A 25,288-nucleotide genomic window follows, 5' to 3' on the forward strand; every position below is an offset into this window, starting at 1 on the left:
ACCTCAAGTGAGTCATTTGATATCAATTCTCATTTCCCCATCTGTAAATTGACTCGTACATGCAAAAACCTTTATATGGCATTCTCCATCTCAGTGTTTTACCTCAAAAGCTCAGAAAAGAGCACTAGGTATAAACACAGGGAGATGTCAAGTGTATGGAGGTAGGATGGGGTGGGGTGTGAGCAATTGAGGGAGACATTGAACAAGTAAGTACTTTGTAAAGAATCTTCCACTAGGCTCACTGTTGACATTTTTCTCATTGAATTCTATGGACAGTCACTGAGGTTCTCATAGCCCTGTGTATGTGGAACCTTCAGTGGGGTGAACATAAACTTCCAGCATTCTTTTTTACCTGTATACTACAAGTTTAAAGACTTATTGAGATGGCTGTCATAGCAGCCAAGAGTAATTCAGTGGAAGGTATACAGTACCTTTCCAGGTTTTTTTTTTTTTAAGATTTTATTTATTTTTAGACAGAAGAGAAGGAAGAAAGAGAGGAAGAGAAATATCAATATGTGGAGGCCTCTCACACACCCCCTACTAGGGACCTGGCCCAAGATCCAGGCATATTCCCTGATTGGGAATCCAACTGGCAACCCTTTGGTTCCCAGGCTGGCACTCACTTCACTGAACCAGCCAGGGCCTATCTAGTACCTTTAATTTGTATGTTAAATGTTTTAGTCAAGGAATTTTCCTTTGGAATAATGGAATATTGCGTGTCACCAAAAGAACTAAATATCCAAATAAGTAGCTCAACTTTTTTATTCAGCATCAAACTGTTTTTCACTCCAGCAATTTTTTTTTAAAGATTTTATTTATTTTTAGAGTGGGGGAAGGGAGGAAGAAAGAGAGGGATATTGATGTGCAAGAGAAACATTGATGGGTTGCCTCTTGCACACCCCCAACTAGGGACCTGGCCCACAACCCTGGCATGTGCCCTGCAGGAATCAAACTGGAAATCTTTGGCTTTGTGGGATAACACCCAGCCCACTAAGCCACACCAGTCAGGGTTCCAGTGATTTTCAAGTATGGTCCATAAGTAGGTCCAGAAGATCATAAATATATCCAAAAACATCAAGTTGGGCTCTCAGTTCTTCTGGGCAGTCTCTGGGAAATTTTGTCAATTGCCACAAAGCTGAAGGGTTTTTGTTTGTGTTTGTTTGTTTTGTTTTCCCCAGAAAAAGGTTTGTAACCCACCAGGGGGCTGTTAGCCATTCTTCTACATATAATTAACAGTTGAATAACCATGACCTACTAAGTGTGAGGTAGTGGTCACTGAGATGTAATCTTTAGTAATCCTGGTTTACATTCCATTTTACTGAGTATTCTGCCAGCCAAGGTCATTCATCTCCATGCACATGCACACAGATGCTCAGGGTTTTTTCAAGTTGGTTGGGGTTTTTGTTGTTTTTGCAATTCTGCCATTATTGTCATCATTAGCAGTTTTGTTTATAGTTATTAACCCTGTAAGTCAGATGATGGAACTTACAAACACATTTACTAGTGATTTAAACAGAGCCTAAGGAAAATGTGATTCAAATGAGTCATTCACACACCTACTGTGTAAGCAGATGCACACATAATAAAAAATACTTGGCCTTGGCTGGGTAGGTCAATTGATTAGAGCATCGTTGCAATACTCCAAGGTTGCAGGTTCAATTGTCAGTCAGGGAACATATAAGAATCAACCAATGAATGCATAAATAAGTGTGGTAACACATCAATGTTTCCCTCTCTTAAAAAAAATCAGTGGAAGTATTTTTAAAAAATACTGTGTTATGATATTTTCTGGGCAATATGCTGCATGTGAATTTGCTGTTCTCTTCAGCCTATTTTTTTTTTTTAGATTTTATTTATTTTTAAGATTTTATTTTATTTTTAGAGAGGGAAGGGAGGGAGAGAGAGAGAGAGAGAGAGAGAGAGAGGGAGGGGGGAGGGAGGGAGGGAGAGACATCAATGATGTGCGGTTGCTGGGGGTCAAGGCCTGTAACCCAGGTATGTGGCCTGACTGGGAATTGAACCTGCGACACTTTGGTTCACAGCCCGCGCTCAATCCACTGAGCTGGGCCAGCCAGGGCAGATTTTATTTATTTTTAGAGAGAGGGATAGGGAGGGAAGACAGGGAGAAATACATTGATGTGTGAGAGAAACATCAATTGGTTGTCTCTCACAAGTGTCCCAACTGGGAACCAGCCCCACAACCCAAATATGTGCCCTTTCCAGGAATTGAACCAGTGACCTTTTGCTTTACAGGATGATCCTCAACCAGCTGAGCCATACCAGTCAGGGCTCCCTTAAGCCTGTTTTAATCAGGCTTTCTTTCCTATTAAATATTTCTAAAGTTTACCATCTTACCTGACCAGTTCATAACAGGTAACCTTGACTGTTTCCTCCTTCCTGAAACACTTGTCCACTAGACTTCCACGAGGCCACTCCCTTGGTTTTTCTACCTCAGGGGCATTTTCTTTTTCATCGCCTCTGCCAGTTCTCCATGCTAATCATCTTTAAATTGGAGGGCTTGAATAATCTCAGTGTTCTGGCTTCAAGTCATATATTGAGACCCAGTCAGGTAGCTCATTTGGTTAGAATAAGCCTGATGTGCCAAGATGGATCCACAGGGATCAACCAATGAATTAAATAAGTAGAACAAGAATCCAATGTTTTTCTTTCTCACTCTCTCTCCCTAAAAATCAATAAAAAAAAGTGATTTTTAACAAGTCACATATTGAGATTTCTGTTATGAGTCTCTAGCTTAGACCTCTCCACTCTCCTCCCGTGACAAATGTCTGCCTATCTTATTAATTTGCATCAGGAACTGGGATCCTGGCCAGGTAGCTCAGTTGGTTAGAGCCAGTGTCCCAATATGCCCAAGGCTGTGTGTTCAACCCCCAAGTCAAGGCACGTGTAGTAAGTAGCCAATCAGTGTTTCTCCCCCTTCCTCTCCCTTTTAAATCAATAGAAAATTGAAAAAAAAATGAATCTACATCTCATATTATCTCCAAACCTGAACTCTCGATTTCCCGTGCCATCTCAATGTTAATTCCTTTCTTCCCAATGCCCAGGACAAAACAGATTTTTCCCCCTCAATCAACACATGGGCAAATCCTGTTCTTAATTTCCCATCACTTTCACAACTATAACCCTAAACTATATGTATCATCTCACATGAAAATATTGCTAAAACCTTGCTCTCTGCTTTTACTCCACTACCCAGCAGCCACGACACAATCCTTGAGTGCAGATGATTTCATGGTCCTGTGGCTTTCCCGCACAATCTGGTTTCTTTTCCCATGCATTCCCTTTTCTACCTTAGTTCTTCTCTTGCCACTTTGTATCCAGCACACTTGGCTACCTTATCCCCCCGAACATGTCCAGCACATTCCACTTCAAACTGCATTTGCTATTCTTTGCCTGGAATGACTGCCCTCAAATGTTACAAAGGCTTTTTTGGACAACACTGTAAAAAACAAGTCTCCACCAAATAGTTTTCCATACATTCAGCAGCTAGGCTCTAAGACCACTAGCAACATGCCTGTCACTTAGCATCAATGACAACAAACTGATACATGGCTTCTGCTGTACAAAGCAACCACAAAGCCTCTATATTGCTATTCCAATTTTTCCAACTTTTCTATGGCTAGTTTGCCAAATCCCACTTCAGTTTAAATGTGACTTCATCTTCTGTCAAGTTATCATCTTTAACCACTGCCTGAAAAATTCCCACTAGGTATGTTCAGAGTGGCCTCCTCAAACCAGTGACTGGTACTTTTTGTACATTTTAATGTCAGAAATCAGAACGCTTAAAACTGTCACCAGTTTCCAGTATTTAGGTTTGCTTGCAATCACCAGTGGGCATTTCTGACTATCTCAAATTCTGAGCCACACATCTTTGAAGGCACTAGGGCAAATTCCAGATTGTCAAATATTTGGATTTACCCTGGAACACATGTAACAGGGTCAGATTTTTTAAAATCACTGGCTTTAGCCTTGGCTGGTATAGTGTGATTGAGTGAGAGCCTGGGAACCAAACGGTCACTGATTCAATTCCCAGTCAGGGAACATGCCTGCAGCCCAGGCGTCCAGTACAGAGGTGGAAAGCAACCCACACACTGATGTTTCATTTCCTCTTTCTCCTTCCCTTCCCCCTCTAAAAACCAAATGAATAATAAAAACCTTTAAAAAAAATCACTGGCTTTAGTTTTAACCCTTAAGTTTTAAATGTAGAATCATTCAGAAGGCAATGGTGTAGGGGAATAATTCCCCAACTTCTCTTGTAAACTCACATTTTACATTCTTTGGAGTAAAACAGACATTTCAATTATTTACAATGTAATTTCTAAATTATAAAAACTCCCATGTTTTTCCACTGCATCCCCCCAATTCAACCTTGGCAGCCACATCAGACAGGGCCAGGAACCTTTTTCTTTCACCTGGCCTGGAACCTTAGCAGATAGTAACTACCCAGATCAAATACTTTGCCCTTTCATTCCATACCCTTATTCAGATGTAATACACAAAGCAGTTGCCTTTTCTTCCACCCAACAGCCAACTCACATTCCATCTAATAACCTCATCTTTTAAAAGCAAGGGCCAACAAACCTGTCCTACAATGAGACACACATTTATTTTAGGATTTGCAGGCCCTGAAGGTCTACCACACTCATCTCTGCTATTGTAGTGTCAAGAGCCAGTCAATCCATAAACAAAAGATTGTGGCAGCATCCTGATAAAGCTGGACACCAAATCAATTTCATATCCCATTAAGTTATAGTTTCCCCATTCAAAAATGTAACCACCTCAATCACATAAAATAGGTAGCAGGATGAGCCAGTTTGCCAACCCTATCCTAGGAGTTTGACAGAAGCCTATTACACAATTTCAGGAGACCCAGATTTCTATGAAACTTGGTCCTGACTTGGTATGCTATTTAAATAAGCTCAGACACTACTTTGTTTCCAACTGGGTTGGTCTTTTTCTTTTGGTTATCTCTTCCAGTTAACTACTTCCATTTGTAGGTGATGAAAAACGTTTAAGGAATCCACTTCACGTGTTGGTTCTGCTGTGAACATGTAATCTTTCCCTTTACTTCAACTCAGAATTAAGATCCTTGCTTTTTATATTCCATTCCCAGAAGTAGTTTTCATTGTAGACGTTATCTGAACATAGTCATGCTCTGTAGTAGTAATCTATAACCTAGCTTCTCCAGGAACACTATGTACAGGATGGATTTAAATATGTATTAAACTAAGAGGCATTCTCTCAAATAAGTTTAAATGCATTTTATTTTTAGACAACCTACACGACATGTTTTTCTTAAAAACAATGCCTCCGCTCCATATAAATCAAGGTCAAAATAAATGACGAACTCAAGGTAACATCAGTCCCATTTGTCCTAGTCCTGGTGTGTGGATGAAAAGCAGCAGCCAGTTATGATGATAGGTGATAGATCCAAATCGCCAAATTTGTTACTGTGAAAACAAGAAGAGTATATTAACACCTTTTCCCAATATGAAAGCATATAACATTTCCAGGCTGCAGATGTAGTCCCCTATTCAATCTGGGCTGCCACAAAGACAGACAGAAAGCGCAGGGATTTTTTTCTTTCGCATCCTAGTGCAAACCAAAAGAACAACGTTAGATTGTTCAAGGTCTATCAGTGGATGCAAAACCTTCCTTACTGAGTCATTTTAAACAAAGTCCCACTCAGACACACTTTGTTTTACCAAAACCTCAGATATCCTAAATAATTCCTTTTGACAAGCCATTTGTACTCTTCTGAGACACCTGCCTTATTGCCTCTAATCTTGTTTGGTATAGCCTTAGGTTCACCTTGTTCCTAATTTATGTGAAAGCCTCTGAAAGGGAGGCTTCACTTTTGGAATAAAATGACTTCACTTTTGGAAGCAGCACTTGCTTGCAGCATAGCAGATATTCATTTAATTTTACTAAAGCAATTTGCATATCAATATTCACTAAAAGTAACAGCGAGGCTTTCAATGATCAACTGCCAGTCATCGTAAACTCAAGTCAAAGGATTTTGATGCAATAAGTTTTCTCTACCAAGACTACACCATAAAATCTTTTACATGTGAAATCTTTAGACACTCCAAGAGAAACAAGACCTGTACCCACATTTTAAAAGGACCTCTGTAGAATCCATTCTAACCATCTCACTAGCATGAAGAAGAATCACACCTAGGATGTCTCCGTTTTCACATTACTGATTTTGCCCCACACTGTTGTGTACTTACACATTTTTCCATTTCTAAACCATCCTTAAAGAAAATCATATATGGGGTCACACCGTCCTCACGGTAGTCCAGCAGAGCAACCATGCCATCTGGATTCATGTTTTCACCAATAAAGAACTTAGGAAGCAAGCAACAAACATCTAGAATTAGACCATTATATGCAGATATGCCATATCAAAACAAGCTGGAATAAAACAAAAACGACCCCCAACACCATGATTTAATCAAGAGAATTTCAGTAGCCAAGGCTCTGATGCCTAGGAGAAAATAAATGCTCACTAATCACCTGACTAAAGCAACAATAACAAAAATAGTAAAGGAATACAGGAACATTTTAAGCTTTCTGGTAACTTATTTCCTTAGTCCCACATATACAATTCCTATTTACAAAGTCAAGGACAGGACCATAATGCTGCCAATGAGAGAGCCCATCATATGGGGAAAGAATCATAAGGCCAGTGTATGTAGCAGAGCCAGAAAAATCAAACAGCCAGACTGTGATAGGTTTTTCCTTTCTTCTCGGAAGGGGAGTCATTAAAGTTCTCCAATTAGACAAGTCCAAATTTATCAGGAAGAGCCCCTGTGGCATGAGACACTGAATTATAAAGAGAAAGAAACTTGAAAGGCCACTTAGGAGGTAACAAGCAATTTAAGAAAGAACTAATAGATGTCATCGGTGCAGGGATGAGATCCTGGAATCAAAAGATGAGATCTGGAAACACACTTGGGAGCAGGGAAGGCTACTTCTATAGCCTCTACAATTGGAATTGAACCTATTAAGTATTCAAACTGCTCAAAAGCCCAGGAAAAGAACCACAATTTAATTACAAAGATCCATCAAGTAACTAATTTTATGCCCTCGGTTAAAACTATGATTCTTTGGTCCAAATATTTAAGGTATGTATTTACCTGGTAGTTTTTGAAATTAGCGAGGATGTGCTTGATTTGTTCTGCAGCCCCTGTCATAAAAGGTTTTACTCTTTCTGGTCTCTGTTCTTCGAGTTTCCCTTTGATTCTAAAAGAGTATTTTATTAACAGGTTCAAGTATTGACTTCTGAGTAAAATTTAACTTTTTATTAAGTAAATACCCAAAGTAAAAATGAAAACCCACTGAAAACAGTAAGTTGCTGTCACTGAGCAAAGTTAACTAGTTCCCCAGATGTGTCAAGACCTCTGTCAATTTATTTCCAAAGTACTCTTCTAAAAAACAAACCAGACTGCTTGCTCCAGTAGGCTCACACTATTATAGAAAAGCAAACACCCTTTGAGTCCACTGACTTAGAAAGGGTAAGGCCTCCCCACAAGTATGCATGCTGCTAAAAAACCCTAAAGTTAGCCAATCCCTAAACTCTATAGAATTCCAGACAGCCGGGTGTGCCGGTGTCACTTACGATTTCATGTAATCTTTGATGTACTTCTTGTAAGCCTCTTTCGTGAAGCTGGTTTCCTGCAAAATGATGGTTCATACAATATCAACACCAGTGATTACAGTGCTTTCCGTTCCTTCGCCCTCCGGGCCTTCAGCAGAGGCGTTTCCACCAATAAGCGAGTCATCGATGTTACCCTCTGTCCTACTGACCATCTGTATTAAGAAAGAGTAGTTTAGTATAAATTAACCCGAAAAATTTTCTTTACCAGTAGTTTATGTACCCATCATCCCCCCACCAGATGTTCTTGTTGAAAACCTGGAATATTTGAGGGGCAAATTTATGACTCCTCCATTTCCTGAAATACCTTCACACGAACTTTTTGTTGACAGAAATGAAACGTGGTTATCACAACCCAAATGGACGTCTTCTGTGGGCTCTCGGGTTGAGCAAGTAGCTATATAGGGAATTCACTCAAGGGCTTGGGGACCTCAAACAGTTGACAGAAACAACTGGTTCCTGGACAGACGCTTGGGAGGACGGCGGCTAGGCGGCAGACCTATTTCCAGACTCAGCTCCGCCTACACTTTTCTAGAAAAACCCGAGCCCGGAAAAAGTCTCCTCCGCCAGGAGGCAGGGCCGCTGATTGCACAATCTTGGGTGGGGAGCGGCGGAAACTCGAGCTTGCCCAGCTTTGCCTCCCCACGCCGCAGCCCTACTACTCACCTTTCCCTCTACCTCCAAACACAGCCCGTCTGCGACCTCGCGGATCTTGTAGATATCGGAGAACATCTCATCATCTGCTCGGAGACACAGGCCCGCCGTCAAGATGCGCCCAGAGGCCCAAAGTCGGGGCCGCCATTTCCGCGCTGGCCGGCTGGGCTGCATGCTGTCTTTTCCTCTCCCCTCCCGGGCGCGTGCCCCAGGCACTGAACCCTCCCCGATCCCGGAAAGGCCACGGGCATCCGCTAGGCCCAAAACAGCGGCGGCGTCCATCTTCCCCGTCCCCTCACCCGCCCCCACTACCCCATCCTCTGCACTCAACAGTAGGGTTATAGCAGTCACAACTCACGACTGATGAGGTCCCGGTAGATGATCATGATGGCGGCTGGAAGAACACGACACCGGCGCTTGGCAGAGCAGGAGCCTGGAGCTCTAGTGAGCGCGGTGCAGCCAGAGCAGCGATCTAGGGGAGGGGGGAGCGGGCGGAAAAGGCCGACTCAGCCGCTCCCCAACTCATATAGAGGGCAAGTCCCCCTACGTCATAGTCGGCTGCGCCTCCGGAAGCGCCGGAATTGGTGACGTGGCACGCTGAGCCACGTTGGGCGGGGCGCCAGCTTGGGCCAGGGTTAGGAGGCGGGAGGGAGCATCCGGGCACTTACGGTGGAGACGCAAGTGTGTGTTTCAGGGGACACGTGGGGGAGGGAGTGGTGAGGAGGGCAGAGGAAAGGGTCGCGGGCCCTGATCAGGGTAGAGCGGAGTTGGGGGAGAGAGTGAGAGAAGCAGGGCCTGGGGCCGGCGCCCTGGTGGGGCTCACTTGAAGTCTCTTCAAGCCTCTGTCCCACGCGGGGCGCCACGCAGGCCCCATCATCTTCTGGGAGCGGGAAATGCCCGGGTTTCCGGATTACTTACTTGTGATGCCCTGTTGTCGGGGCACTTTACATTTACGGAGGGCCGGGTCCTGGAGTCCTTGGAGACCACGAGGAAGAGGGCAAGGTATGAGGGCTTTTGACCAGCCACTATGGTCTCCGAGGGCCTCGGAGAACTTTTAGCATTTGCTCCAACGGCTGCCGCACCTGGTGGGGCCCAGCTGAGTCCCAATAGTAAGATTCACGTCACCCCGCTGGCTCCTGGGAATAATCGTGGAAGCGGGGGTGGGGGGTGCTTAAAGGCTTTTAGGGAAGGAAGGAGGAAGGTGAAACGCGAGTTTTCACAGCTTTCCCAATTTTGGGTTTGGTCCTGTTAGAATGTTTGCGGATTCCTAAGGCATGCATCTAAAGAGCTCTTTGTTTGCCCTTGGCCTTGATTTATGTCCTTGGTTTGAAAAAAGGGTAAACTGTCACTTTCAAGTGAAGTTGAAATTATATCCCAGGTGCTAGAGGGTTAAACATAAAAATAAGGAGCTTCCATCCCTCCCATGCGTTATTTGGACTTCAGACCCAATTACTAGGCACAAAAATAACGAATTTCCCTATTTAGTTGGTTTAAGCCAGTATGAAACTTGAGAGTTTGTTCATTCCAAAAGTTTATATGTTCCTTTTCTCCAGTTTTGCATTCAATTAAAAACGTTGTTTCGAGTTTTACAAAAACAGCCCCGTTGAAAAAGTACTCATTGAATAAAAATAGGTCCCGGTTGTGAACACGTTTAATCTAGTTCTACTCTCAGAAAATGTCATTGTAGCCCTGGCCGGGTTGCTAAATTGGTTAGAGACATGGTTGCGGGTTGATTCCTGGTCAGGGCATATACAGGAATCAACCAATGAATACATAAATAAGTGGAGCAACTAATTGATGTTTCTCTCTAAAATCAGTTGAAAAAATTCTAATTAAAGAATTGGAAGCCTTGGCTGGCATAGCTCAGTGGATTGAGCGCGGGCTGCCAGCCAAAGTGTCGCAGTTTCGATTCCCAGTCAGGGTGCATGCCTGGGTTGCAGGCCATGACCCCCAGTAATTGCACACTGATGTTTCCCTCTCTCTCTCTTCCTCCCTCCCTTCCCTCTCTAAAAATAAATAAAAATATTAAAAAAAGAGAATTGGGCAATTATAACACATTATGAATTTCTCCTAAATCCAATAATAAAGCATTTCACAACAGAGAGAGCAACCCTTGTGAAAGAAGAGGGTCCAGGGCAGGGAAATGAGATGATGGAGGAGTGGAAAGAAAAATGCCAAGAAATGCACCCCCCACCCCCTCACCCCCCAGATGGGGCCCTGGGCTGCCCTGGATACCCCAGAGTACACTGACTTGGTAACTGGGAGGAAGCTAAAAATGGGTTGAAAAATTTCTGAGAAGTGAACAATTTTCTGACACATGGGCCAGGGAGGATCACTCAAACCTCTTGATATTTTGGGGGGATATGTAAGTGGAAACAGACTTTTATCCCAGGCACATCACAATTTAATTAGTTCCCTCAGCTTTAAAATTTTCAAGTTCTTAGAAATATTTCCAGGCCCTGGCCAGGTAATTCACTTGGTTAGAGCATTGTCCCTGTATGCCCAGTTCTTAGGTTCAGTCCCCAGTCAGGGCACATACAGGAAGCAACCAATAAATGCATAAATAAGTGGAGTAACAAACCGATGTCCGTTTCCTAAATTTTAGAGCTATAGGAGACTTGGTATCTTGTGCAATTAAATAGACTTCAGAAACAATGTCTGGCCTCTTCACACAAGTTCTCACATGGGAAAAGAACTAAGAGGAGTCACCATTTTGTCAGGATTAACCACAATGACTTAACCACATTACGGTTTATTTTCTCTTAGTAAGGAAATTCAAGATTATGTAGTCCAGACTGAAGCTACAAAGCAGTGGTGGCTTCATGGGCATCAGAGATCCGGGATCATCCTTTCTTCTCTACCATCCATGTGGCTTACAACAGATGCTGGAATTCCAGCCATCATATCCATCTTGCAGGCAGCAACAACAGGGAAAAGACCAAAAGGGGTACATTCTAATCTTGTGTTTCCTTTTCTAGAGTACCTCTAAAGAGATACTCTAGAAAACCCACTGAACAATTACAAAATGATGCATTTGGTTGCAAGGAAGGCAACAAACTGTAGTCTTCTAGTTCATTGACACTGGCTCATTGCCACACCAAATAAAATCAGGATTTTGTTGTTAAGGAAGAATGTAAGTAGCTAGAAGTCCCTGCTGTGGCTCTTAGCTTAGTGGTGTTCACTTTGCTTAGTGGAGGTCAGGTTCAAAACTCTTTAAGGGGTTGATTTGGTAACCAGAATAATAGTAATTTAGCATAAGAAATTCTTAGCTGGTTAGATGTAGAGTAGAAAGTAGTCAGCCAAGTTATAGAAATTGTCGTTTGATAAGAGAAACTAGGTGAGGGAGTTGGAATGCAGTATATGATTGTAACAGAAGGTGATTAGGAATGAACCACCTAAGTAACTATCCTTTGTGTGTCATTTGAACTTTCTCATTTTGAGATAGTTAATGAATTCTCATTTATCTTTTTCGAAGACTCTTCATACTAATAACAAATCATTACTTTAGTCAGAGGGGGAGGATGAGAGAGAGAGAAGAGAAAAACATTGATGTGAGAGAGAAACATGTATTGGTAGCCTCTCATAAGGCCCCTGCCCCGGGACCTAGCCCACAACCAGGCATGTACCCTGACTAGGAATTGAGCCCAAGATCCTTTGGTTTACAGACCACACTCCAACCAACTTAGACACATGGGCTAGGGCTCCTGGTACTTCCTGTCAGTCTACCCACCACTCCCCATAACAGTCAGAATTCCACTCATACTAGGAACTCAATACAATTTTAAAATATTAAAGAGAATTTCGGATCTTGAAAGAAAAGGCCTGAAGATAATTAAATCTCATTAAGAGAACAAACCAAAGTACAGAGCAGCATAAATAGTGTCCATATCCTTTTTAGGAAAAGAATATTTGTTTGCATATCTATACAATTTTTTCATAAATTTAATAATAGTAGAAATTGTGATGTAGAGAAAGGAGTTAGAAAAAAATTTATTTTTCATTGTATAATCAGTGGTACTGTTTGAATCTTTAGCATGCATATGTTTTACTTTTTATAATTAAATTATTATACTGTGGTGCTTCCAAAGCCTAGGGATTTTATGAACCAATAATATTTCCTAAAAAATTTGGATTTTGCCTTGGGGGTAGCTCAGTTGGTTATAGTGTTGTCCCAATACATCAAGGTTGCAGGTTCGATCTCCGGTCATACAAGAAGAGAGTTACCTACAAAGGAGTTCCCATAAGGCTATCAGCTGATTTCTCAAAAGAAACTTTATAGGCAAGAAGGGGGTGGAAAGAAGTATTCCAAATCATGAAAAGCAAGGACCTAGATCCAAGATTGCTTTACCCAGCAAAGCTATCCTTTAGAATGGAAGGGCAGATAAAGTGCTTCTCAGATAAGATCAAGTTAAAGGAGTTCATCATCACCAAGCCCTTATTTTGTGAAATGTTAAAGGGACTTATCTAAGAAAAGAAGATCAAAACTACTAACAGTAAAATGACAAATTCATAACTATCAATAACTGAATCTACAAAAATAAAACTAAGCCAACAAGTAGAACAATAACAGAATCACAGAAATGGAGATCACATGGGGGTTATCAGCAGGGGGGGGGGGTGAGAATGGGGGAAAAGGTGCAGGGATTAGAAAGCATAAATTGTAGGTACAAAATAGATGGGGAGGTTAAGTATAGTATAGGAAATGGAGCCAAAGAACTGGTACGTGTGATCCATGGACTCAAACTAAGGCAGGGGAATGCTGGAGGGAATGGGAGTACTGGGCAGAGGGGGATAAAGGGGAGCAAAAAAGAATGGGACAACTGTAATAGTATAATCAAAATATAAAAATAAAGTAAAATATAAAATGCTATTATTTAAAATCAGTCAATATTTTATTGACTGTTTTTAGAGAGAGGGGGAGGGAGGGAGAAAGAGAAAGAGAGAAACGTCGATGTGTGGGAGAGATACTGATTGGTTGCCTCTTGAAATGCCCCTAACCAGGAATGTGGCCCATAACTCAGGCATGCACCCTGATCTGGCAACATAATCAGTTTCTGGGACGACACCCAACCCACTGAGTCATACCAGTCAGGGTGATACTATTATTTAAAAAAAAAATTGGATCTCAATATAAGTTTGCCAATAAAGATTAACAATGTGATCACAACTCTAGTCTACTACTGCCATTTCATAAATGAAAGGAGATAATCTCTAAATGATGGATAATCCTCTAAATTGAATACATTTAAGTCTGTAAAAAAAAATAATTTGCCCTTATTTTTCTAATCCTGATGGCTACTATAGAGTAAGGAAGGGGAGGGGTCCAGTTTACGGGCTTCTGACTCCTAATTGGGTCCTTTTGGTTGAATAAACAAATAAATACATGCTTGAATATAGCTAGATGCTTTGAATTCTGACACTAGTCTTAAGCTTTTTAGAATGAGTGAATACAACACCTGTGTTTTGGATACAGGCAATGAATAAAAAAAATGAAAGTCAATTACAGGATATTTTGGAGGCAGTATTTAATTGGTCTAATTCATTTTTGAAGTTTATCACATAGGTGAGACAGGAAAGAAAAGCTGTTGACATGGCAATAATTATTTTCCAAGGCTGCTTTAGCAAGGGGTCACTGGAATGTTAACTATGGGAAAGGAAGTTTTTTTAGATCTCATAGGGCAGATTAGTACAGAATTATAACGACTTTTAGAGCAAGTTTTAATTCTGTTTGAAATGTTATAAGTGTAAAACTTTGTTCAAAGTCCAGGAATTAAAGTTACAGAAATGTATTCAAGTATATATGATGTAAAAATAATATGAAATGTATAATATAAAGTTTATGTAAAGTTTTTATTATAATCTCTATATAAATGTATTATAAAGTTTATAATCTGAAATGTATAAACATATAATGTAAAAAAATATAATTATAAAAACATATCATGTATGTCCCTATATATCATGTACAGTATAAATATATAAGAATACACATATATATGAAAATAAGTATTTAATTTTTAATTGGCCCATTTTTGTCCTACCTTTTGGTAATAGAGGTTTATACCATTCTCAGAAACCATCCCAGTATGATGAGAATTCATTTTGAAACAAATAGTTATATGTTGCTAAGGAAATATATTACCAAGTGGTCTTGCTCTTCATAATTCTGTGATGATATCTAGGGAGAAATATGTTGCATCCAGCAAACGGGAGAAAGAATGTCAGAGACTTTCAGGGAATCAAGGATGTTACTTTATTGGCCACGTTTAACCTGCACAGGGGCAAACTCTCAGAGTGTCCAGAGACATGGTACCCACAAGGGACTGCAAACGAGAGACATGCCGAGCGCTTACAACTAAGTCCTTATATAGGGGCGGGCAAGCAAGTGTTATACAGAAGCAGACGTGGCAGTTAGCAATTCGCTTACAAAAACCACGAGCGGGAATTTCAAACCAAGCATTCTTGTATGAGGGGAGGAGGCAGGATGTTTGTTCAGTAACCTAGTAATCTCCTGGCTCTAGCTAGCTCCTATTTTCTCATAGTCTAAGTTTTTCCCTACTCCTTATAAAACACATTGTGTTTTCTTTTACCTTCAATACAATACTTCTGACACCAGATGGTTTTTTCCCATACCAAACAATTTTACAACACCAGCTAAGTGCCCTATGATTCAGTTCAATTCTGACACTAACTACCCAGATCCCACATAGGTTAAGGATTCATCCCACAGACTACCCCTCACTTACATGTGAATTGCAAGGAGCAGGTCCCCAGGTTATACACAGCATCTGGCCAACTTCACTATAAACTGGAGGTTCCCAAAGTTCTCCTTTGTGTATAGGGATGACTCTCTAACCAACTGAATAACCCAGTCAGGGCTTTGTCTTCATTTTGTATGCCAGAGAATGAGGCACAGAGAGGTTAAATGACTTCCCAAGGTCACACGAGAATATGAAAAACCTGGCTCCAGGATCCACAATGGACTCTTAAGATCAATGAATGCATTTCTTGCATCACATGATGCCTTCAGGGGAACATAAAAAACATGAAAAGACAGCTGTAGCTTTTCCATCCCACTGGTAAGTGCACTAGTTTAAAAGTCAGAAGAGCTGAATTAAATTCTGATTCTGCAACTTGCAGCTGCATAATTTTGGTCAAGTCATTTAACCTCTCTGAGCCTTTGTTTACAGGAAACCATCAACTGATAAGAATTGTGAGTATTAATTAAAAATACTATAATGTACAGGAACATGATAGATATTTAATGATGTTGTTTTCTTCTAGTTATCATTTGTAGTTCAAAGTGATTTTAAGTTATTGACTAATTCAAACTATTTAATTTAATATTAAGAAAGGTATGAGACCTTATAACTCTAGAATGCAATGTGCCTGGAGCACATAGTAGCTACTCAAATTTTTTTGTAACCGATCAGCACTTCTGCCAAGCCTTTCCACACTAACCATTACTGGTTTAGAACTCTAGTGTCTTTTTAAAGACATTATAAATAATGACAACACATATATCAAAAAAGATAATGTATTGGAATGCATTTTGTGAAAGTGTGAGGTTACATACAAGGAATTAAGAAATAATTAGTAGTAGCAGCAACTGGTTAATTATAGGACATCCCAGTCTTAGTTTGGTTGATTGGTTTTCAGTTGGAAACCTGTGGTCATTTGTTGAACACATTATCATTAAGGGAACAAAAAGCTATGGGCTTGTGACCCATAAAACAGTGGTTCTCACCACTGGCTGTGCATTAGAATCACTTGGAAAACTAAAAACCTGATGCTTCAGATAAATGAAATTAGGATCTTTGGGAATGGGACACAGGCATCAGAATTTTGTAAAGCTCCTGCAGGTAATGCCAATACATAGTCGAGGTTGGGAATCTATCTTAAGGAATTTTAATAAGAAGAGGCTTTTTCAAAATAGTAGTCAAGAGAAGCAATTTAATACCTTTTTAAAATGCAAGCTCCTGGTAAAGGAAAGCAGAAACAGAAATAGTAGTTTTCTGGCATACCTTCTGTAGACTGACAAGTGTGATCGCCCTGATCCCTCAAGGGACTTGCTCAACAGTCAAGTTTTGAAGGGCAAGCCAACTGTGGGAGTGCTGAATAATGAGAAAGAAATTACTGAAAACACCTCACTTAACTCTTTCTCTCTCTGAAAGACAAATTACTAAGTCTAGAAACTAAAGGTATACTTTGGCTCAGATTGTCACCTTCTCCATAGGTTCTCTATGTCCACCATGTTAGAAATTGCAATTACTGGTCTCCTCTTGGATATTCCCATTCTTTTCTCCCTATTTGTTCTTTGTATCACTTACCATCAATCAGCATAGTTTCCTTACTTATTACTTTATTTTCTTTCTCCTCTCAAGACAATGTAAGCACCATAAAGGTAGAGATTATTATTTGCTCACAAATATATCCCCAGTGCCTGAAATGCCACCTGATAGACAGCCAGTCAAAAATTGTTCAGTGAATGAACCTCAGACCAAGACTCATAATAGAATCTACTACAGGTTTAACATCATTCCAGCACTGCTACTGTATGAGGTGGGCAGTCATGCTTGTGTGATCAGATTATCTGAATTCCTTTATGAACAGCAACTTAGGTTTTTGGCCTTGCCATTGACTGAAAAATAAAGATAGAAGACCAGTCAGTAACTAGTGGCTAAAATAGTCTGTCTATAAGTTAACAGAAAAGTGCTCTTCCCTTGGAGTGGGAAAAGTGCTCTAACACATAATGTTAAGTGAAAAAAGCAAGTTATAGAACAGCATAATGTTACTGTAAAACCACTGTGGGAAACTCCCCCATTGGTCAAGATGGCAGCAGGGGAGGTTTATACACTGAATGCATGAAAAGCTAGCAAAGTAATTGAACAGAAAAAAAAAGCCCTCTTCTCCTCTGGCAGCAGATTGGGGGTGGGACCAGGGGAAGGTAGACACATGCACCATGGCAGACAAAATGGTGCAGGGGAAGGTGCTGACCAAAGAGGACTGCTGGTCTCACCTGGGAAAGAAGGGGTTAACAGGGAAGTGAACTCACTGAAGCACATGAAAGCTTTGGAAATTGATGGGTCATTTTGAGAAAGCACCTGGGCAGTGCCAAGCCCAAGCTAATATAATCCCAAGGGAACAAAGAAACCTGCTCTCTCTGGCTCCTGACCTGCACTTGCACGGTTTACTTGTCCATTCTCTCCATGAGCCATGTGCCTTTAGCACCCCACGTGACCCTTGGCCTCCAGGAGGGAGCCTCTTGCTCTCTCTTACCCACCTGGTGATGCTTTCACCAGTGTGCTTGAGTGCTCGCCCATCACGGGAGCATGTGACCTTGTGGCTCTGGCAACACTGACATATGGCCGTGTGGGCTCTACGAGCAGGCTCCAGGAGGGAGCCTGAAATGAGCAGCAGCTGGGAACAAGCTAAGTTACCTGGGTGGGGACTAAGATTGCTTAGCAGCTGCCTGTGGGCTCCAAAGGACTGGCTGTACTTTAAAATGGAGCAGGAATTCTGGACACTGGCTTTTGTCTTGGCCTTGCTGAGGATGATTGGACTTTCCACGGCAGAAAGAGGAGATGGACTTTGAGACAGGAGCCCACCATTCTCCCAGGTAGTGCCCCACCTGAAAAAACCCCTTTCCTTTTGCACCAGCATCTGTCTCATGAGTTTGGCTTTTGTGGTGACAGGCAGCTGAACCTCTATTTTTTTGTTCAGTTACAATAACATGTACATCATACCATCTTTTTACACACACAATATATATAACCAATATATTGTTATAGATATATGTATATATTTGTAAAAGCATAGACAATCTAGAAGGATATGCATCAAACTGATAACAGTGGCTAACTCTGGGAGGCAGCTGAGCTAATAAAAACATGGTCAAGTGGAACTAATTGTAATACTTGGATTGTAATTTATCACAATAATGTCTTTACATATAACTTTACATTTAATTTCTAAAATGTTCTTTTTCTCATAGATACCTAGCATGATAATACAAATAAAATATGGGGAAGTATTTATATTATATTATAGACAATTTGTAATAAAAGTGTAGCAAAGAAATAAAAATATGAAATATGCCTGAGAATAGCTAAAGGAGATCTATCTATAAAGTGTGGCTGGGAGGAATTGGGTTTTTTGATCACTTGGTAAACCTGGGATGTGTGTGTGTGTGTGAGTGAGAGAGAGAGAGAGAGAGCGCACAAGCCAATGTGTTTTTTTTTTTAATCGAAAAACTGGCCCATAAATTACTTTTCTAAAAATGTCAGTAAGTACTTATTAGGGAGTAGTGAAGAAGGGATGGGTTAACACTTGCTGGCATGCTGCAGGAGGAAGATAGCTTATCTTCTACTTGCCACCATTTTAAGTGAAGAGCACACTGGTGTGGGAATTAAAGATAATATAATTTACAAAGTATATCAATTTCTTTCCCTTATACTGTGCCTTGCTTGAAATACTATTGGTAGCAGCTTATAGAGTTCTATGTAGCACATAGCACATTCAAGAATTGATGAGGCAATTGGTGCAAACCAAAAATGAGTTAGATAATAAGATGAAGCCAGGAAGCCAGGGGTAAGGAAGTTATCAAACTGGGTGTCATAAAGTCCTGCATAGTCAATAGACATGGGCTCCAGATTTGGTCAGAAGCTTTTAGCAACCCTCCCCCCACCATAAAAAAGAGCTGACGAGAGGATATAAGTAGTTCTAAGATTCACCATTTTTGTGTTAAAAATTTTTTTTCTCTTAGGAATTTTTTTTAGTGTCCAATAATGACATGCCCAAGGCATTTATTCTATTGACCCTCATCAGTAAACACAACAATAAATTTAGTAGTGGATTTCACATGGCTTATTTCTTAAAAAATTTTTATTTATTATTTTTAGACAGAAGGGAAGGTAGGGAGAAAAACATCAATGTGTGGTTGCCTCTCGCAATCAAGGACCCAGCCTGCAACCTAGGTATGTGCCCTGAGTGGGAATTGAACTGGTGACCCTCTGGTTTGTAGGCTGGTGCTCAATCTACTGAGCCACACCAGCCAGGGTCAATGTAGGCCTAATCTCAAAGTTAATACGATCAGAAAATTTAAGGGGAGAGTCCATGTAGTGTTCCTTTCAATTACCATGACACAAATTTAAAAAATAGTGTGATTTATGCTTTATAAGAATATTTGAGCTATAGATTCAAAGATCATTATTTAGCAGACATAAGGTAGATGGCCTGTTATTTACATTCTCTTCATTCTCCTCTCTTCTTGTTCTTTCCGTTTCTTGTCAGAGTGGGCCATCTCGAATCCATCAACTCCCATTTTAAGTTCCTTCATTAGAAACAGCCATGGGCCCTGCGAGGTGGACCAAGGTGTGGGTATTGCTGAGCCACTGCCAGAGCCAACACATTGGAGATGTAGTCACCACAGTCTCCCTCCTCCAGTCAAGAACAAGCAGGCTGATGAGTCAGGTCTGATTTCAGTTCATGGATAAGTAAGGAGTGGAAAGGACTCTAATTCCAGCTCTACACTCAGTATGCATTCATGTAATTCTAGCAGCCTAAATAAGGGTTGAGTATTTCCCTAAAGTAGAATCTGAAGAGCAGATGGGACTTTTAATTATTTTGAAAAGTTTTTATGAAAGCATAATATACATACTTAAAAACATACATACTGGGCCCTGGCTGGCATAGCTCAGTGGATTGAGCGCGGGCTGAGAACCAAAGTGTCGCAGGTTCGATTCCCAGTCAGGGCACATGCCTGGGTTGCAGGCCACGGTGCCCTGCAACTGCACATTGTTGTTTCTCTCCCTCCTTCTTTCTCCCTCCCTTCCTCTCTGAAAATAAATAAATAAAATCTTAAAAAAAAAAAACCATACGTACTGGAAGTATGCTAATGTAGCCCAATAATTTTTAAAAAATTTTTAAATATATTTTATTGATTATGCTATTATAGTTGTCCCATTTCCCCCTTCACTCCATTCCGCCCTGCACACCCTCTCCCACCCACATCCCCCCCTTTAGTCATGTCCATGTGTCATACTTAAGTTCTTTAGCGTCTACATTTCCCTATATTCTTACCCTCCCCTATCTATTTTCAACCTACAATCTATGCTACTTATCTCTGTACCTTTTCCCCCTCTGTCCTCCTCCCACTCCCCTGTTGCTAACCCTCCATGTGATCTCCATTCCTGTGGTTCTGTTCCTTTTGTTGTTTGCTTAGTTTCTTTTGGTTTTGCTTTAGGTGTGGTTGTTAATAATTGTGAGCTTGCTGACCTTTTACTATACATGTTTTTTTTTTAATCTTCTTTTCTTAGATAAGTCCCTTTAACATTTCATAAAATAAGGGCTTGGTGATGATGAACTGCTTTAACTTGCCCTTATCTGAGAAGCACTTTATCTGCCCTTCCATTCTAAATGAAAGCTTTGCTGGATAGGGTAATCTGGGATATAGGTCCTTGCCTTTCATGCCTTGGAATACTTCTTTCCAGCCCCTTCTTGCCTGCAAGGTTAATTTTGAGAAATCAGCTGACAGTCTAATGGGAACTCCTTTGTAGGTTACTGTCCCCTTATCTCTTGCTGCTTCTAGGATTCTCTCTTTATCTTTAATCTTGGGTAACTTAATGATGATGTGCCTTGGTGTGTTTCTTCTTGGGTCCAACTTCTTTGGGACTCTCTGAGCTTCCTGGATTTCTTGGAAGTCTATTTCCTTTTCCAGAATGGGGAAGTTCTCCTTTATTATTTGTTCAAATACGTGTTCAATCTGTTGCTTTTCCTCTTTCCTTTCTGGCACCCCTACAATTCGGATGTTGGAACGTTTAAAGATGTCCTGGAGATTCCTAAGCTTCTCCTCGTTTTTCTGAATTCTTATTTCTCCATTCTTTCCTGTTTGGTTGTTTTTTTCTTCCTTCTGGTCCACTCTATTGTTTTGAGTCCCAGTTTCCTTGCCATCACTATTGGTTCTCTATGCATTTTCCTTCATTTCTTTTATGGTAACCTGCATTTTTTCATCTAATTTGCGCCTAAAATCAACCAATTCTGTGAGCTTCCTGATCACCAGTGTTTTGAACTGTGCATCTGATAGATTGGCTATCTCTCGGTTGCTTAAAATGATGAGTCCTGGGGCATTGATCTGTTCTTCTGATTGAGACATATCTTTTTCTTTTTCTTTTTTTTTTCGTCTGGTCGCTCCTGTTACGGTGAGGGGTGGAGTCTTAGGTGTTCACCAGGGCTGGGCACCCCAGTGGCTAGATTGTGATGTTGTTGTGGGGGGGGGGGCGGGAGGGAACAATGGTGGTAGCTCCATTCTCTGTGGGACATCAGTCCCTTCTCTGGGATCCTGGGTTGCACGCTCTGCCCTGCTCCACAATTGTCACCTCACTGGGTCTGCCAGCTGCCGCTTGCATAGTCAGGGTCGAACTGCTGCGATCTTGCACGCCCCAGATGCCTTACGCACTCCCGGTTGCCTTATGCACCCAACTCTCTCTGCTCTCCACCTCGTGACCCGCACCGCGCCCCACGCCTGTTGGTTCCTCTCCGCCCCTCCTACTGGTCTGAATGAACGGGTCTACTTCAACTTCTTGGCTGTCCGACTTCCATTCAGATAAATTCTCTGTCAGTTCTGGGTGTTATTCTGCCTCTAAATTGTTGTTGTTCCAATCTTGGTTGTGCGTAGAGGTACGGCGCATCCACCTATGCCTCCATCTTGGCCGGAAGTCTTCAATTACATCAACTCTTAACAAAGGTAGCCATCCTGCATCTGTATGTATTACATTTATTTATAAGTGTACGCAGTCTTTAACACACCATCTTAAATAGCAGAGAATGCTGAAGAGGCAGGCAGGAAGAACTCTCGGGAGGGGTTGGTTGGTGACTTGCTCCGGATCCCTGGAAGCGGGTGCACAAGCACCAGAGGTTGCGGGGGCTTCCGCCGCCACCTTGAGGAAAGCCGGTAGCCCAATAATTTTTCACAAAACTGAACACACTCATGCCACTAGAACTCGGATCTATACACAGATCATCACCAGCACCCCAGAAGCTCTCTTTTTGCTCCAGGAGGGCCTCTGAGAAATTCTTTTACACACTCATCTGCCTTTAAATAGACCTATATCTAACTCCACCTACAAAAACAGGCAGACACTTTCCCTTTCAATTTTATTTAATTCTATAAATATAGAATCACACAGTTCATTTTAGGAAATGCATAAATTTATCATATAATGTGTGCTTTTTTGTGGTAGCAGAAAATTTCTTTTATTCTTTTGCTTGGCTCTCCTGTCTCTCTGTTGTCCCCCACTCTTCTGCAGTCTTAGCACCCTGCAAACACCCTATAATCACTTCACAAGTCAAGAAATTGAGCAGTTTTGAGCTGCCCCAAAGCTGCCCCTCGTGCCCCATCCTCACCAAGCATTTCTCCTTCCTTTCCAAATAACAGATGTAGCCAGTGTCTTTCTACAAAAAGGGTTTCAGTTAATGCATTTTTAAAAAGAAATGGTAGAAAACAGAGTTTCTGTTTGGGATGGTATGAAAGTTCTGGAAATGAATATAATTTTTCATTTTAACTTTTTCACTTGAAGTGAAGTGTATGTTTTTATTGTTGGTGGTGGCAGTTGGGAGTGGTGGCAAGGAGTTAAGAGAGGGTGGATTCACTCTAGGGTGGAAGATTGCTGGTACAAAGAATTATAGTTCCTGGATCAAGATCAGGGCTATCCCTTAGTGCTCTCAGGTAGAATAGGAGATTTTTAGGAGGAGGAATCCCTTGGAATGCAATTGCCCACCCTCAGGCCTCAGAGGGGAGGGTAGAGAAGTACATTTTTGGGTTTGGTCTGTCCTACCTGTTGACACAGTTTTTCACCCACTCAGGTTCTTGCCCTGCACAGAATTTTCTCTTGAACCTGAGATTCCTTACTCGTATCTCATTCACCTGTTGAAGAAGCAAAGCATCAGTTGTCTCACTGCAGCAGCAGGACTAGACTGCCTACTCTCTCCCACCCCATACCCACCATTCCAGGCAGCCTCCCATTACTCCAAGGGCTCTTCACAACGTCACCTGGATCTGTTCCTCTTGTAGATTCTTTGGATGCTGTTGGGCAGGAACCCAGGAGTCCTGAACTATTTCAGCATGGTGGTATGAATAGGAAGCAGAATGTGCCATTTTAGGAGATAAATTCACAGTTGATTTTTGTTATTCTAGTTATTTTTTCTTTGTTAATTTGCTAAATCCATGGCACTCAAAATGTAGTCTGTTCACCAGCTGCTTCAACTGGGAGTTTGTTAAAAATATAGCCTCTCTGTCTCCACCCAAGACCTCTCAAGTCAGAAGCTGCATTTTAACAAGATCCCAGGTGATATGTATGCCCATTAAAGTTTGTGAAACTCAATTCTACAGTAAAAATATACTTTTATAGTTAAGAAAATAATATTTTTTCCAGTGGTAGGATTTCCCCAATGACTCTTCTCCAGTTTCTGGGCTGTCAGGATGGAGGGTGGAGAGCCCTCTGTACAGAAGTGCTATGCCCTGTATGTGAGTTGGGCACTTGGGTGAAGATTCATTTTTCCTTTCTCCTGGGTATGGTGGTAAAGCCTCTTAAACATTTATAGTAGAAAGTCCCAAGTATCCAAAACAGATGTGAAAGAGAAAGTTTTAACCAGCATATTAATAAATAATGAAATTATTATCAACTTCCAGCCAAGATGGAAGTGTAAGTAGATACACTTTGCCTCTTCACATAATAAAAAGGACAACAAATTTAAAAACAAAAAATAACCAGAACTGCCAGAAAACCAAACTTTGTGGAAGTCCAATAACAAAGGAGTTAAAGAAGAAACATTCAGCCAGACTGGTAGGACGGGTGGAGATGAGTAGCTGGGGAGGAGGAGACAAGCCAGCAGCTGGTTGAGTGGGTGGTCCCACATTTGCATGTGGATAAACTGGGAGGAACAACAGGGGAACAAGATAGACCACACAACTCAGGGTTCCAGTGTGGGGAAAGAAAGTCTCAAAACCTCTGGCTGGAAAAACCTGTGGGAGTTGCAGGGGTGGAAGAAACTCCCATCCTCACAGGAGAATTTGTTGGAGACCCACAGGGTCCTACATCACACACAAACCCATGCACCCGGGAATCAGCACTACAAGGGGGCCAATTTGCTTGTGGGTGGTAAGGGAAGTGACTGAAAGCCAACCAAGAGCCAGCAAGCAGCATTGTTCCCCCCTGACTCCTCCTCTACATACAGTGCATTGCCCTGCCCTGGTGATGCCCCTTATTATATAACAGGCATGCTGAGACCAAAAAGAAAAAAAAAAAAAAGCCCAAGTGAAAGAACAGATCAAAACTGCAGAATAAATACAACTAAGCGGCAAAGAGACAGTCAACATTCATATGCAAAGTTCAAAACAATGGTAATTAGAATATTCACAGAAATGGTTGAGTATGGTCACAAAATAGGGGAAGAAGTGAGGGCTATGCAAAGTGAATTAAAGGAAAATATACAGGGAGCCAACAGTGAAGGGAAGGAAACTGAGACTCAAATCAATGGTTTGAACCAGAAGGTAGAAATTAATGTTCAACCAGAACAGAATGAAGAAACAAGAATTCAAAAATATGAGGAGAGGCTTAGGAACCCAGGAAAACTTTAAACATTCCAACATCCAAATCATAGGGTTGCCAGAAGGAGAAGAGGAGGAAGAAGAAATTTAACATTTATTTGAACAAATAATGAAGGAGAACTTCACCAATCTGGAAAAGGAAATAGACTTCCAGGAAGTCCAGGAAGCTCAGAGAGCCCTAAAGAAGTTGGACTAAGGAAGCACACACCAAGGCACATCATCATTAAGTTACCCAAGATTAAAGATAAAGAGAGAATCCTAAGAGGAAGCAAGAGGAAAGGAGAGAGTTACCTATAGAGGAGTTCCCATCAGACTGTCAGCTGATTTCTCAAAATTAACCTTGCAGGCAA

The 25,288-nt window shown here is 41.3% G+C and overlaps 2 protein-coding genes and 1 non-coding gene across 3 annotated transcripts in view; 1 reads left to right on the plus strand and 2 right to left on the minus strand.

The window, feature by feature from the left end:
- Positions 1 to 5,264: 5,264 nt before the first annotated feature.
- TPT1 (tumor protein, translationally-controlled 1) lies at positions 5,265 to 8,849 on the minus strand. The gene is given in 6 exon segments (XM_028526807.2): positions 5,265 to 5,468; positions 6,252 to 6,368; positions 7,161 to 7,266; positions 7,643 to 7,833; positions 8,345 to 8,418; positions 8,691 to 8,849. Coding segments are annotated over 6 exon segments (519 nt in total). The 5' UTR covers positions 8,719 to 8,849; the 3' UTR covers positions 5,265 to 5,465.
- Positions 5,537 to 5,666, minus strand: LOC114509009. The gene has a single exon (XR_003685579.1). It is a non-coding gene; the product is annotated as a small nucleolar RNA SNORA31 (small nucleolar RNA).
- Positions 8,850 to 9,203: 354 nt separating the features above from the next.
- Positions 9,204 to 25,288, plus strand: part of SLC25A30 (solute carrier family 25 member 30) — a 93,222-nt gene continuing 77,137 nt past the window's right edge. Inside the window, exon 1 of the mRNA XM_036011345.1 lies at positions 9,204 to 9,334. The gene's annotated coding sequence lies outside the window, so the exon portion shown is untranslated. The remainder of the gene's footprint in view (positions 9,335 to 25,288) is intronic.

Source organism: Phyllostomus discolor, chromosome 11 (assembly GCF_004126475.2).
Source record: "Phyllostomus discolor isolate MPI-MPIP mPhyDis1 chromosome 11, mPhyDis1.pri.v3, whole genome shotgun sequence".
Lineage (NCBI taxonomy): Eukaryota > Metazoa > Chordata > Mammalia > Chiroptera > Phyllostomidae > Phyllostomus > Phyllostomus discolor.